The sequence below is a fragment of the Phoxinus phoxinus genome, assembly GCF_949152265.1.
Source record: "Phoxinus phoxinus genome assembly, chromosome: 25".
In the NCBI taxonomy this organism is placed as follows: Eukaryota; Metazoa; Chordata; class Actinopteri; order Cypriniformes; family Leuciscidae; genus Phoxinus; species Phoxinus phoxinus.
This window is the reverse complement of record NC_136900.1, coordinates 12,658,176-12,673,793: the sequence shown is the minus strand read 5'-3', so window position 1 is coordinate 12,673,793 and position 15,618 is coordinate 12,658,176. Positions and strand designations below refer to the sequence as shown.

Below are 15,618 nucleotides of genomic sequence, written 5' to 3'. Positions count from 1 at the left end.
CCAGGCTTATTTTATCATAAAATTTAACAAGCCTTGCAAACTTCTTGGCATTTATGCTCTAGAGACTTATTCTGTATAAAGAGACTTATACATAAATATGTCTGACTTTTCGCTGTCAGCTCATTGAAGTGTTGCAAATGAAATGTTAAGCAACAAGCATACAATACCATCAGATATGCTCATGTATATCTGATGGTATCCTGCTCATGTAGAGCTCACATATGAAAGTAAGGGGTTCACACACAGAACAGATGAGTGTTATGACAGTGCTGATATCATTTGTTTCCTTTCAGCAGTGAGTTTATGTCTGTCATCAGAAGGAGGGTGAATGCAGCTCTTTGATGTGTATGTGTGTGCGTGTGAGAGAGAGAGAGAGAGAGAGAGAGGAGAGAGAAGTGAGAGACAAACACACATCACACACACACACTTTCACATTCTACACTGTAATACGGTGTAATCTGAGGACATCAGTCCACATAATGTGGTGGGTAAAACTAAAGTTTGATGGACTTGATTCACGAAATGGCTGCATCAGTTCTATCTATCTATCTATCTATCTATCTATCTATCTATCTATCTATCTATCTATCTATCTATCTATCTATCTATCTATCTATCTATCTATCTATCTATCTATCTATCTATCTATCTATCTATCTATCTCTGAATATCCGTCCATCCATCCGTCCATTTATATTCATTTGTTATTGTTATATGGCTGTATTGTAAAGTTTTTATTATCATCCTTTTTATTGGTTCAAGGTTTCAAATGTAAATTATGAATAGATTTAGTGACATTTTTTTACCCTTCTCCCAGACCCAGATTTTCTATTAAAATACACATTATTAAATGTACAAAGCAATGTTGTAATGAGAAATATTGATATTATCTTATTTACATATGTGATTATTTACATATACATTTATAATACTATGATGATAAGCTAAAAACCAATGTCTTATTTTTAATAATTATTATGGGAAAATATTTGTATGATTTTTGTAATTAATTTAGCCACTAATTAAGTTGTATTTGTTCCTACAAATACGTGCAGTTGTTTAACAACAGAGTCAGTAAAGAAGTCGTCAATTTTATTCCAAAATAAAAAAAGATTATAAAAATGTATTTTTCCACTGTAATTTCTATCAGAGAATAATTAGTCATTTGAGACGTGATGGAAATTATGTTTTTCATTGGGACAACAACAAAAATTACATCCTGTAATGCATTTATGCACTATTAAAAATGAAGGTTCTGTCTTGGCATCAATGGTTCCTCAAAGAACTTTTAACATCTATGGAACCTTTCCATCCCACAAAAGGTTCTTTATAGTGGAAAAAAATGTTCTTCAGATGATTCAAATGTTCTTTACACTACGAAGATTGGTTCTTTTAAGAACCTTTAACTGTTTCTTTGGAGAACCCAAAATAGTTCTTCAGTGGCATCACTGTGAAAACCCCCTTTAGGAACCTTACTTTTTGATTAAGTGTTGAATGTTGTCAGCAGAAAAACTAAAACGAGAGTGTGAAAAGTGTGTTTAATTTAGGGTAGGCCTATTTTAATCTCTTTAATTTAAGTTTAAGTCCACAGAGTCAAAAGAAACGACTGTCTGTGAAAGGAACAAACATGATTTTTCTTTATCAGTGAGTGACATAAAAAAACAAAGCTGTAAAATAAATGGGACATCTTGAAAGCATCGTAGGAACGATGTTATGACATGAATGGCCATGCATTGCTGCCACACAGAAGTTTATGAGCTTGTGCGACGTTCAGCGCGCATCACAGTAAGATAAACGTGTTCGCAGAGTGTGTGAGCTATTATGCCCTATCTTTCCAAATAACCCATAATTGCAGTGACACTATAATGTTTTGAAATTGCTAATGTTGTGCTCTTTTATTATTAAGGTAGTAAAGAACTGATGAATTGAGTGTAATTTGCACGTCAATGGTTTTTGCTAATATACTTCACGCCTTCTATCAGGTTTCTTTTGACAAAGAGTTCTTTGGACAAAATTAGACAAAATTAGACATTATTTTGTAAGAAAAGGACAGAGTAGAGTGTCTTCAGGTAGCTTCGTAAAATATATTTTGATATATTTTTAACATAAAGTATATAATATATGAATTAGAATAGTATATATAATATATATTTTTTAGTCAATGGTATATATTAGTCAATGGTTGTAGAAAAAATTATTTAAGAAATATTTGACAAGACTTTGTTTTTTAGCATTTAGCTTTATTTGTCCATTTCTGTGACTCACTGAGTTATGTGGCTCGTTTTTATCCGTTAGAACCGAAACTTTGACCTTTAACTCAATTTAAAGCAGCACAGAAGTTGAAACAACATTTGTAAAGACTGTTTTGTCGATACTGACAGGAGGCAGACACACTTTGGGTATTCGCTCAGAATTACTGTCTGACACTACACAATAAAGCTTTCGTTAAAGTCCAGAACAAGAGGTTTAGGACACAGGCCATGTGTCATGCAGGACATTGTCCTGATTCGATGACAAGGTTTGAATGTTCATAAAAGCTACTTCCCTAGGCCATATGCTTTATTTCTGACTAATAGCTTATGACCAATTTAAGCACCGTTCACATAAAAAACAAAACTATTTTGATAACTATAGTGTCCACACAGCGTACAATATCGTTCTGTTTATTCTACGTGAATAAACTGCTGTTTACTCACCCATTCCTAACCCGTCAGACTTTCGTTCAATCTTCAGAACACAAATGAAGATATTTTTTTATTAAATCTGAGTGATTTCTGTCCAATTGACATACACAACTACCACTTTGACACTACAAAAAGTTCAAGAGATCATAACACTAATCCGTATGAATTCAGCGGTTTAGTCAAATTTAAAAAAAAAGACTCAATCGCTTTATATGATGAACAGATTGAATTTAGGCTTTGTTCACATAGGGTTTTCACTACACGTCATCAATCCGGAAGTCGGCCATTTTGGAGGCACTGAACGTAAACAATGCCACTGAACTGAACGGACTCGCAAATTTGGCTGATTATTGCTGTTGAAAAATGGTCGAGTTTTGGTCTGTACTAATTGGTCGCACCGGAAAAAAACATTTCGAGTTCTATAGACTGTCAAAAGTTAAAGAGAAGAGATCTAAAATGATGTCCACACTGTGTATCGCAACTGTTTAGATCCGATTTGTGTGTCCATGCAGCTCTTTGGAAATATGGCAATGACGTTGCGTTGATGGAGGGGTTTGCATTTGCAATAGAGATGTTGTCTCATTTAAATTGTACAACATGGAAATGTGTAGCCGCCGCGCTGGACTACTGCGTCTTGAGCCTGCGGCAGAACTGTAGGAGGCGGTTATGTACAGCTTTATTTCCACGCTCTTTCAAAATAATAATTTTCTGCTTGTCCGGCACTTTGCAACAACACAGCATTGTTTCGGCAGCGACTTTCAGCATGTTTCCCATAACAACGTCTGACGTTTACATTTTACGTGGCGTGAGAGTCACATACCACGCGAAATCAATCAGAGCGTTCACACTGAAGCTGATGTCCTGATATGTGATTTGAAAATTATTTCAAACCACATATGGATGTCGCTTGAAACAGATTTCATGTGCTTTTTTGGACTGACAATCTGAACCTACCCTATGTGGGGATAAGAAATAGAAGGAAGAATTGCAGTAAGGGCTAGAGAAGCTAACGTTAGCTCGATCGGATCTTTACCACATTTACCACACCACATTGTTTTTTTCCGTGGTTTATTAGTGTAACAATGTACATAAACAGTGCAATCCATGCTGTTGTTTACATCCGAGTGCCTCCATAATGGCCGCGCATCCGGGTTACCACCCAGAACGTGACGTCGGGGAAAACCGAATCTGTACATTAAAGCTCAAACACATTATCAGCATTATATATGCAGTATATAGGCTAATATAAATCAAAAGAAATCAACCCTGATCTTTCCTGTCCCTTTTCATTTTAATCAATTTGTCAGTATGGCACGTAAAGACCACAAAGATCAATTTTCAGCTTGCCATGCAAAACTCCAGCACATGCTTTCCATGCCATCTCTTTGTGCTTATTCTGAGGGAAACTTGTAATGTGCAAGAAATATTTTGCAAGGATTTCTCTTCAGGTATCCTTAGAGTCGCACTGACCGGTTTCATTCATCACACCAGAAGTCATGACCATCCACTGAGGTGAAATCCAGTTTTTTAATACACATTTCAAACAACCTAATCCCACTCCATTATTCAAATAGCTCCCACACAAGGATTGTCACCAATCTACCATTGTAATGCTAATACGGTGTTATGTAGCTTTCGGAAAGATGGACACTTCTGGGAAGCAGAGTGAAATGGAGCTTCGGGCTAATGTCTCCCACTGTGTTCTTCGAGACGTCACCCGTGTCCCTGTGCTGTTTTTCTCATCTGACAATGGGTTGGTACATTCACCCAGCCCTCCTGATCTTAAGCCTCATCCTGCCTTATAACAGACCTAATCATTTATATTTTGTGATGTGTCCCATTTCCTTTGATGGTAGCGTCAGAGGAGATTGCTCTAAAAGCACTAAAAGTCAGCAGGCTTTAGCTTGTTATTGCAGGAGTGTGTGAGAGGATATGTGACACTGTGTGCTAGTGTGACCTGACATGGTGGAGATTTTCTGCTCATCGTGATGTATCCTAACAGAAGAAATGTGCGTCCGTGTATGTGCAGAAAATGCCCCTTATTATCGTCATCAAAAAGTTTCGTCAGTAATGCGATTACAAGCTGCAGAAGTTACATTTGATAACTGAACAATCAATTGAATAAATGTTAAATACACATTTTTTTGTGTAAAAAATGCGAGGGTTTTCTTTATGATAAACATAATTCATGATTTTTCTCTGCTGACAGCATATAGAAAAATACATAATTACTAATTTATAGTATAAACACACGCGCATATGAGCAGAGGTGAACAGTAACTTGAGTAAAATACGTTTTGAGAATAGATTGACGTCAACATCTAAACATCTGTCCGACGTTGGATTTTGGTTGGAAATGAAAGTCGGGTTGACATCAGATTTTCATTTTCAACCACAATACAATGTCTGTCCAACGTGGAGATTGACGTCAATCTGGCGATGGATTCTGACATCAACCTAATTTTCATTTTCAACGTTGGTTTTGGTCTTTTAAATGTGAATTTTGTCATTGTTTTGGAGCACACTAGCTTATAATAACAGTAAGGCTAACACATTCATACTAAAAGCCAAAAAACTTGAAATGGGACACTATTTGAGGGAACAGCCACTTGGGTGTCCGAAACCATTGTGGACGTTATTGAATGTATTGGTCTTTACAACTTTTACTTGTAACAGAGTCATTTTTGACCAGTAGTATCTGTACTTTCACTCAAGGAAGGAAGTTGTGTACTTTGTCCACCTCTGATTATAAAATACTTAAGTTGGCCTACTGTACTTCAATACATAGAGGCCTATCTGGTGTATTGACTTTTACTCCTGTGCAATTGGTAACTTGTAACTTATAATAATGGAGTCATTTTACCTGTAAGGTATCTTTACTTTTACTGAAGTATAGTTTTCAGGCTCTTTACACCTCTGAAAATGAGTTTTGTTATTTATCCCATGTTGCATAAATACGAGTCTTTCTGATGCAGTTCTTCTGAGCAACCCTGAGCATATCGTCTTGGAAAACAAACAATCTGGAGTGACTATCAGAGATCCTTTACTTAAACTGCCATATCTTACTATACTAACCAAATTATACCGTTGATTATGTTAAATTTCATACAAGCGTCTTTTCTTGACCATGTATACAGTATAACCTAATCACACCAACCTAATCAACTTGGAGTCAGACCAGTTTGGTACGAATTATCGTCTAAATTATTTGTCTGTATATGCCAAAGGGCAAGAGCAGCATAATAACCATCAAAAGGTGCACCTGGTTTACAATATTTAAAGATAATATAAAATAAATCTAAACGTAATATAAAAGTGGTTATTTTAAGAACTGTTCATTGAAAGGTTCTGGGGAACCAAAAACAGTTCTTCTATGGCATCGCTACAAAAAACTATTTTGGAAACTTTATTTTTAGGAGTGTAAAGCCCAATTTTCCTCATGACATTTTGACAAAAAGACTCGTCTCATTTGAATCACATTACCTTGTCTTGCACTTCTATTTCATCTAGTCCCTATAGCTAGCCTAAACACAACGTGACATCCACGCAGAGCGTATCTGTACCATCAGAAACACAGCAAGCATGTATGCTTACCAGAGGTGAGAAACTGAAAGCTGTGTGGAACCACAATAGGCTGTGACAATAATGTAAATGGCGCAAAAGGAGGAAATGCTCTGCAAGTTAATAGACTCTAAAATAAACTTATTTTACTAAAATAAAAAGGTTTATGGTACCTACTAGGTTGGTTTCCCTAGAGACAAATCTGAACACATAAAAAGAACAAACGTGTGACAAGAATAGAGAATTTGTTTGTTTTTGCTAACCATGACTAAAAGACAATATCTGAATATAGGGCTATACTGGATCTGAATCACTAAACAGGGAGTCTTCTTCAGATAAGAAAAGAAAGTCCACCACAAATCAGATAAGTAATAAGTATGAGTCAGTTGTGGTCATCAGGACATCATGCGTCATAATGAGTCAAATCATGGTTTTCTTTGATGTGATCTCATAATAGACCTTAGGGACAAAGAGAGTGTAATTATGGCTGTGAAATGCTAACATAGGCCTACTTATTTAGGACATAAAAGTCAACACTCAGTTCTTGTCGAATAAATGGGAAAAATAGTCTGACATTGATATGCTGATCACACAAGGAGAGGCTAATCACTCATCTGAGCTAATTGCTAATCTGAGCAGCTAATAATCACTCAGGCTAGTTGTATTACAGGTTAGTTGTATTGTACTAGGCTCAATAGTTGATTTGTAGGCCTACTTAAAAAAGTTAATCTAAATAAAATGTATTAAAAAAATGTACGGCATCTTAAAAGCTCATTAAAAATCTCTGTAAATAAATAAATAAATATTGATTTTAATTTTTACTTTTTTTTTTTTTTTTTACTAAGTATGGGCTTCTAATAAAGGCGTGATGCGATGATGGTATTAACCAATCAGAAACAAGTTACAGTAAATTACATTATGATTAAAATAGATGTCTTCATGTTTTAGGAAGGAGTTGTAGTGTTATCAAACGTTTCAATCTTCCCAAAAAGATGGATAACAAATTTGTTTACTGTATAGTCTGATAGGTTTAGTCAGAGAATGTCTAATAAGGGGAGAAGGTTCACTCTCGCTACACTTCCGGCTTCTGACTGGTTGCAGTTCCACTCTGATTCCATATGAGGGCGCTCACAGGACGAGTGCAGAATGAATGGAGGTCTATGGAGCTATACCCCTCAAAATCCACTTTTCTCAAGATATAATTTTTTGTCTAGTAATTTGAATGTTGTATTCGAAAGGAGATACAAAGAAATTGCACATTGCTGGGTGTTAGATTTTTTAGAGTCACTTATTTGCTTTAAAAAGTCTTTCAAAATGTCAATGACGTCATACACATCGTACGACCAGAGATACTGCTTTACGGCAATCCTTCAGTCACTGTGGTGCTTTCGCGCTCTGCACTTTATTTTCTCTCGAGGCATCGCCAGCACAGCTGACACAGGTAAAACACACGTGCTAGAAGAGTTTCTGCTAGAATACATTCTGTTCCCGCTTCGGATGCCATGATGCCGTCAAGCGGTATCTCTGGTCGTAACCAGTCCTTCACTGACCAATCAGCGTTCATTAGCAGAATGCTAGCGTGTTATGGGCAACAACAACTCAACCTGTAAGAAATCGAAAGGACATAAGTACTCGTTCATTCAATTTTCGATCTATAACCCATGTTGCACTTGCCAAACCTACAATCAAATCTGAGATTTCTCAACGGCAATCGGCTGAAAGGGACAAATTTAGCCGTCTAGCCCTATAGACTCCCATTCATTTTGCACTCGGGGGTGATCGCCCCCAGTGGAACTCTGGTGGAACTACAACCAAAATTCGGTACAATAGGACTTAATAGGGAGTGAACAGGCTCTCCGTAGACGGGCTCTGGTTTAGTTGACTTGCGTGAGAATGTCGCGTTCGACTGTGGTGGTAAGGTAACCATGGCAACACTAGGCCAATGATTTTGAGTTATGTTCCGGGATCATTCAACATTATTAGTGGTTTGTGTTGTGTCCCTTAGCAGCAGTAACGTTAACACGGAACAGACATGCAACAGAACACGGGGTTGAAAAAGCAAGAGGCAAGTGACTGAGTTTGATTTATTCTAAACACAGTTTATTAGCTTCGTTTCTCTTCTGATGTCTTCGTTTGAATTTGAGGTAAACGTAATAAGTATGTTAGGCCTAACGGTAGCTGAAATCAGGAAGCTAAGGAATCTTTTTTTATAAACACAAGTTGCACGTAGGCCTTTTAATAGCCTACTATGCCAAGCAGCGTTCAAACGTTTGTCTGAAGTTAGACAGAAGTTATAACGTTAACTTAGATTTCAAAAGCTTTCAAAGGTTCTGAATATGTCAATTAATCATGACAAGTAACGTTAACGTTAGGCTGCTATTGTAACTTAATTAACGTTATGCACCAGTCTCTTATATTTACGCATCTCAAATATCTAACAAAATGTCCTAAGCCTTTTTTTATTTGATCTATTGACGTTTAGCTTCGTCGGTTGACCCAAACGGACAGGCTATGCATTTCGCGAGACGAACCTCCACAGATCAGATTAGGCCTAACGTTACACGGTTTTTTAGCGTTTGAAATGCCTTTAGATAGCCTAATCGTGAACCCCCTGACAGTCAGTTTAAGTCACACAATAGCCGAAACTATACTGAATGACAATTGGAATGATATTAAAATGTCTGTCTCATAGGTCATTGAGACATCTTCGGCCACGAACAATGTCAAGTCCGACGGTCACTGCCGTTCTCGAGCAGTTTTCAGATTACTCATTAGTATGCATGGGACGACGAACCTACATTTTGACCAGGAACAGCTTGCAAGGTAGACTTCCTTTTCCTCTTTATATGAGTATGTTTCATTGATGTTCTGCTGAATATGTGCTATACACTGATATTGGGTAACACTTTATTTTAGTGTCCTTGTTACATATAGGCTATTTATCTCAGTAATAACAGTAAATTATGCATAATTACATGCAACTAAATCATAATCCTCCTACCCTATCCCTAAGTACATGTAGTTAAATAATATTACTCAGTACTTAAATAGGCCTAAATAACTGTAACAAATGGCACCTTAAAATAAAGTGTAACCTAATATGGGATCTAATGATTGTATTCATTTAATCTAAAATGTAAGCAATTTATTCCAGTGTTTTTTAAAAATTACAATAAGAAACCATAGGCCTACCACAAATGCATTAATTGATTTCTTTAGAAGAAAGAAGATGAATTGTGTGCTCTCTGTTCCATTTCATCAAGGACCTCATCACCAACAGCTTCCTCCGTCATCCATCCAATTGGTCAGGGACATCATCAGAAGAAATGCCAAGACACTCAAGAAGAACGTGGCTCTCAAGAAACCGAGAAGCAGATGGAGGAGACCGTCACACAGACTCAAACCAAACACACGGAAATAGGCAATAAGGAATCTGAGAGTCCTTTCCAACAGAAGGAACAAAGCCTTTTGAGAAGAGCTATCCGACTTCTATTCATCTTGTTCATTATTTTGGGAGTAATTGTTATTTCCGTGATTGCCAGCCAGTATGTTTACTTGGAAGCAGGACGTATCTCAAGGTCATGGGATCTTGACAAATGCAAGAATGGCTTTGTGAAACTGCGCTTTGTTGGAATGTACAATCCACCCATATGAACAAATGAACCCATATTGACTTCAGCACTCAATAAAGCTTTTCAAAATGGCCTCTTGTGGTTTGAATAGTGGGGAATATAGTGAACACGGAGAGTAATGTGAGCATATGTAGTGGACTTTATATTTTAGTGAATTTCTCTGACACCATAAATGTCACAGTTTTAAATCTGTCCTGAATGTCCTAAAGAGCACATTCAGGGCTTCTCAGAGATACCAAATATTTAGAGGACAACAACTTCTCCTTGGTTAAATGACTGACATTAATTAAGTGATCATATTTAGCACTCATATGAAAATATGATCATATTTTGTAATTATAATTTAAATCTGACAACTTTTCAAATTGTCATATTAAATCAACATCGCAGGAAAATGTTATGGGGTTTCTAATCAAAATAGGGCATTGATTTCATACATGTCCACTCTAGAGGACATCAGGACATGTTTATCAGGAATATGGGAGGAAATGTTATATCAATATTCCTATGAAATATTATATTATTATGAAAATGTTGTCTATTTCTCTATTAAATTTATTTTTCATTACACGTTGCCCCAATAACATTAATGTGCAAATTAGATACACTGTATAGTTAGATTGTATTAAATGGGACTACACATTTATGGCCCACATATTGCATTTCAAGTAAAATGGTCCACCTTAAAAAAAAATGCTGTCTTAAATATTTAAGTACAATCAACTTGGATGTTCAAGTCATTTCAACTTAAATTACATTAAACTGACTTGAGTTGAATTTTGTATGACTTAAAATAATTTAAGCAATTTTCAACTTTTTTTGATGAGATAAAGCAATGTAAAAACATGTCGTCATAATAACTTAACAGTGTGTATCAATTCATTTCTTGAGTTTAAAAATTTATGGAACAAATGCATGAATACATAGGTTGCATTTCTAAAACCTTAACGCTTTAGATTTAAAAAAAAAGATTTCACCATTTTATCATCTTGAGATCATTATTAGTCATTGACCCATAGGCTAAATAAAATGAACCAATTTATTGGTCAACAAAAACATCTGTGAAGCAAAATAATATTTCTGTTATTGTAAAATGTGTGAGTGAAGCTATGCTGAGCTGGGAATGTCAAACTAGATAAATGTCTAAAATCCATAATATCATTTGTGGTCGTTGAGTGGCATCTAAAAAAAACGTGACTTATACAATAATCAAAAATACGTTAATCAAATGATCTCATGGACATGGACTCGATTGGTAACTTGCTCTGTCGTCAATGATGAAGAGACTTTCTTTCACCTTTTGACGTAAATACGTCAGAGGTGAGACATTCCCTTTCAATAAAAGCCTCCGATTCCAGGAGGTTCAGAGCACCACGAGCAAGGAAGAAGCAGGAATTATTTTACCAGTGTTTTTACTCTCCAAAGACCCAACTGATACTACTCAGGGTAAGTTCTCGATCTCCCCAATTCTCCCTGTTTTCTTTGGTTCTGTATGTTTAACGCTTCAATAATGCTGTTTCAGATGAACAGGTGTGTCGCTGGAGTTTGTGTGTCTCTTATTGTATGTGCTTTTCTGTCGGAAACACTCGGAATGGTGATTGCGGTAAGAGTTACTTTGATTCAAATTATTCATTTTATTAATACTGTATGTATTCATGCAAATTCAATTTAAAAAAAGTTGAAAACTGTTGTGATTTCGAAAAGATCCTCGGGGAAATACCGTTATAGGGCAGACCGGGGCAAGTTGTCACTTTTTTTTCTTTTTTTTTTATCGAGTGAATTATTCTCAGGGTGGCTTTTTCTTGAAGTCAGTTCTGTTTAAACACATGCCTTAAAACGTCTAAGCTATTAAAAAGAAACATTTCCACTTTTGTTGCGTGAGAAAAGAAGAAGAAAAAGACTGCACGCAATTGACCTTGTGACAACATGCTCCAATACATGGACAAGTTGTAATAACGGGACATGGCATTGGTTTTTCTGTAAAAATAACAGCATACACGTAAATGTAACGTTAAATGGCAAGCAATCGTTTTGGACAAGCAAATAATATAATTAAAGTAGCCTACACTTGTTTTGAAAACAGTAAAAAATCTGAATTTTTTAAGCTAAAAAAATAAATTATATGATCAATAAGTTATGACAATATATATAGTTTACATTGCTTTAACTCATCAGAATAATATAAGCAATTTTCAACCTTATACTAGATTCAAATCAGTTTAATGTATCTTACGTGGAAATGACTTAAACATCCAAGTTTATTGTACCTGAAAATGTAAGATGTGTGAAAATATTTATAAAATGTATATTTCTATTATTTTAGTTTGGATTACAGATTTAAATATATATATATATATTAAGATTATTAAGGACTTTTAACCAACAAACTATTGCTAGAAAAAAACAATTTTTTAGTGGTTTTATGTTTAAATGTATTTGTATATTCTATAAAACAGGCAAAAGAGAAGAGAGGATGGACCCTCAACAGTGCTGGGTATCTCCTCGGTCCTCGTGAGTTCTCCAACACATCTTTTTGTGTCTGTCTCCTCTCTTTACCTTTCCCCAGCTGTTTATGAAATACAGTTACGTATGATTTATGTGGTCACCCGTGATTTTGCCAAGTAAGACATGTAAGTAAGACATTCTGGAACAACATTCCTGTCCGAAAATGTAGTCTTAACCCTATCCCAACCCATAACTTATCTTTAAAACCAGAAAGAAATGATTGGTGCATGGTTGCATGGTTAAACCTTGACATAAACTGTAATCTTGTCCCTCAAACTTGAGCTGTTTTGATGTATACATTCTTTTTCTTTATTTGCTGTTGGGGTGCACTGATGTTGAGCTGATGTTGTGTAGGTCAGTTACAGAAGCTCCCTGTGTTTCAGGTCGTATTGATCATCTTATACAGATTAAGGATTCTCCCAGTACAAGGGGGAGCGAAGATCTGCTTGGTCAATGTAAGATTGCTCCTGCAGGTTGTTGAAGTCAGATGAGGAATTGCTCTGTGATGTTTTGCTCTGTGTGCTATTTGCGGTTTTGCATCGCTGGCGATGGTTCCATTCATGAATCAAAAAAATATCTTTTCATCTAAACTGGAAAGATGGATTTATCATGCTTTGAAACGATTGCTGATGCTGTTTGGTATAATTTAGATCCGTATTTTATGTGAGGTGTGTGTATAAATGCATGAAGTATTCTTCTTCATGAACTTTGTAAAAACTGCTAGTCTTAAATGAATTAGTACTAACCCATTTAGCAGCAGGTTGCTTTTTGAATAAGCAATAATTTTCTTTAACTGTCTTGCATTAATGGTGACTATTAAGGGAGAGTTCACTCTTTCTTTTGCTTTACCCTCCGCCTTTGCTTTTCCACTCTTGCTGTGAGCTTCTGCTGTCATTTTTGCTCTTTTTGCCTTTGCTGGCGTTGTGAAAAAGAAGTACACTTTAGCATACTTTTATTACAGAAATGATGTACTTTTTAAAGTATATACTTAAGTGTGAACTGAATGGAATGTTTTCAGATATTTGATTGCATTTTATTTGCAATTAAATTAAAATGTATAATTGTTTACATTTATATTAAATGCAATTATCTGAACTTAAGGGATAGTTCACCCCAAAATTAAAATAGTAATTTACTTACTATCAAGCTGTTCTAAAATTACCTTTTTTCTTCTGTTGAACACAAAAGAAGATATTTTGAAGAATGTTGGTAACCAAACAGTTGGTCCCCATTGACTTCCATAAAAAATAAAATAAAAAAAATACTATGGAAGTCAATGGGGACCAGAAACTGTGTGTGTTCTTCTTTTGCTCATCAGAAGAATTCATTCTTGACGGTGAGTAAATAATGACAGAATTTTCTTTTTTTGGATGAACTATCCCTAGATTGTTTTTAGTACTTTAAAAGAACATACCAAGTGCAAACTGAAATTAATGTTTTCAGACACTTGATTGCATGTTATTTGCAATTAAATTAATATGTGTAGATTTTGTCTGTTAAAATATGGTTTAAGTGTACTGACAAGTATTTATGGTAAACTAAAATATACTAAAACATGTTATGTATTTAAACATATTTGTAATGACTTTAAAATGATTGAAATATGATAAATGTACAACTTTTAATTTGATATTATTATTACAAAGTGCACTTTTTAAACGTGTACTTAAACAGTCGTGGTAGTGGACTCTTTAAGTACACTTAAGTGGCCTTTTATTTAGGTAATATTATATTACATGCAAGTACAGTAAAAGTATACTTATAAGATTATGAAGTAGTGTATTTTCAATGCAATTAAGTGCACTTCTGTTTCACAAGGGTGTGAGCGTGTGCTTCGCATTGCAACAAAAAGCAATTCCATGACTCAAGTCCTGCAGGTTGCTCTACTCAATCTGTCCCAAAAAACAACAAAAACAAAAAAGATATTCCTCGGATAATGACTTGTCGCATTAGGAACATATGTGTGCCACAGGCAGGTCTATGAATATCAGCCGGGGCGTCAGGGTCTGGTGGCTCGGGTTCTCAGCGGGTTGTTCAAATGATCAATGTGATTATGTGTGGTTGTGCTTTGTGATCAGATGCCATAGACAGCCACAGGAGTCTGAGTGACAAGCACGGGCTGGCGGGGAAGAGAGAAATGCCCATAGAAGAAGATTTCAAGACAGGTAAGAAACATGCACCGCCAGTGTTAGTTGAGCTCAGTTTTCTGTATGCTTTATTAAAGGCTGGGAAGTGTATTTAACGATCCATGTTCATTAACTTTTACTAATGTGCTTTCACAGATGTTGTTGCAAGGCTTTGTAATTAAAATAATAAATTATAATGACCCTTATACAATCTTGTAATAACTGTTTCTGGTCCTTAGGAGCTCTGAGGATATCAGATGAGGAGGTTGTCCATACCATCATAGACTTTCTTTCTTATCTCAGATTAAAAGGTAAGTGCAATTGTTATTATTTTTTAGAGATTTCACTAGATTTACATTTTATGTGCTGATTTTGGGGAAAAAGGTTTTGCATAATAAACAGTACTGATAGTATACAGAAATTATTGAAGGAACTATAGTTTTAAATAAGATATAATTTATATATATATATGCGTGTCTTTGTGTATATATACATACACATATATATAAATAAATGTAATACACATATATAAACAAAAACCTTTATGTTAGATGCGATTAATCGATCTGACAGCACTAATATATACATATACTACAATTCAGAAGTTTAGGATCAGTAAGTAAAAAAAAAAAAAGATATCAATACTTTTGTTTAGCAAGGATGCATTAAATTGATCAAGTGTTATAAAAGACATTTCTAATGTTATAAAATATTTCTCTTTCAAATAAATACTGTTCTCTTGAACTTTGTGCAGTTCTGAATAACATCTCTGGAAAAAAACAAAAAACTCTTCACCTAATATATCCTGACTGCAAGAAAGTGAATTGTTCTAATTTTCCCATTTTTTCTTACTTCATCCTGCAGAAATTGGGGCTCTTGACAGTCTGCCTTCCTCTTTCACATCAGAGGAGATAAGCCAACCCTAATCTGGACCGAATTCAGCATTCACACACCCTGACCTCCAGCGCACTCGTCTCTATTAATGTTCGACGTCTTCTCCACCGCACTGTTCTCGACATGCTAACATGTAACTGTAATCTGTCAGAATCACTGATGTAGAGATGGATTCAAAAAAATAAAACTCATAAATGGCATTTGACTCAACTTATT

At 35.4% G+C, this 15,618-nt stretch overlaps 2 protein-coding genes across 5 annotated transcripts; both read left to right on the top strand.

Moving 5' to 3' along the window:
- The first annotated feature begins 7,165 nt into the window (after positions 1 to 7,165).
- Positions 7,166 to 10,762, top strand: LOC306993623 (uncharacterized protein). 3 transcript variants are annotated; one of them, XM_079603528.1, is made up of 5 exons: positions 7,166 to 7,280; positions 8,125 to 8,159; positions 8,254 to 8,310; positions 8,938 to 9,068; positions 9,509 to 10,762. In XM_079603528.1, exons 3-5 carry the CDS (start codon positions 8,278 to 8,280, stop codon positions 9,897 to 9,899), a joined length of 555 nt encoding a protein of 184 aa, XP_079459654.1. In that variant the 5' UTR covers positions 7,166 to 7,280; positions 8,125 to 8,159; positions 8,254 to 8,277; the 3' UTR covers positions 9,900 to 10,762. The 3 variants fall into 3 exon arrangements, with proteins under 3 accessions (XP_079459654.1, XP_079459653.1, XP_079459652.1); XM_079603527.1 differs by lacking the exon at positions 7,166 to 7,280 and having other exon boundaries at positions 7,902 to 8,159; positions 8,251 to 8,310; XM_079603526.1 differs by lacking the exons at positions 7,166 to 7,280; positions 8,125 to 8,159 and having other exon boundaries at positions 8,171 to 8,310.
- A 12-nt stretch (positions 10,763 to 10,774) lies between these two features.
- On the top strand, positions 10,775 to 15,604 carry gal (galanin/GMAP prepropeptide). Of its 2 annotated transcripts, XM_079603529.1 has the most exons (7): positions 10,775 to 11,323; positions 11,400 to 11,480; positions 12,334 to 12,388; positions 12,766 to 12,837; positions 14,461 to 14,547; positions 14,748 to 14,819; positions 15,373 to 15,604. In XM_079603529.1, exons 2-7 carry the CDS (start codon positions 11,400 to 11,402, stop codon positions 15,432 to 15,434), a joined length of 429 nt encoding a protein of 142 aa, XP_079459655.1. In that variant the 5' UTR covers positions 10,775 to 11,323; the 3' UTR covers positions 15,435 to 15,604. The 2 variants fall into 2 exon arrangements, with proteins under 2 accessions (XP_079459655.1, XP_079459656.1); XM_079603530.1 differs by lacking the exon at positions 12,766 to 12,837 and having other exon boundaries at positions 10,781 to 11,323.
- Positions 15,605 to 15,618: the final 14 nt, after the last annotated feature.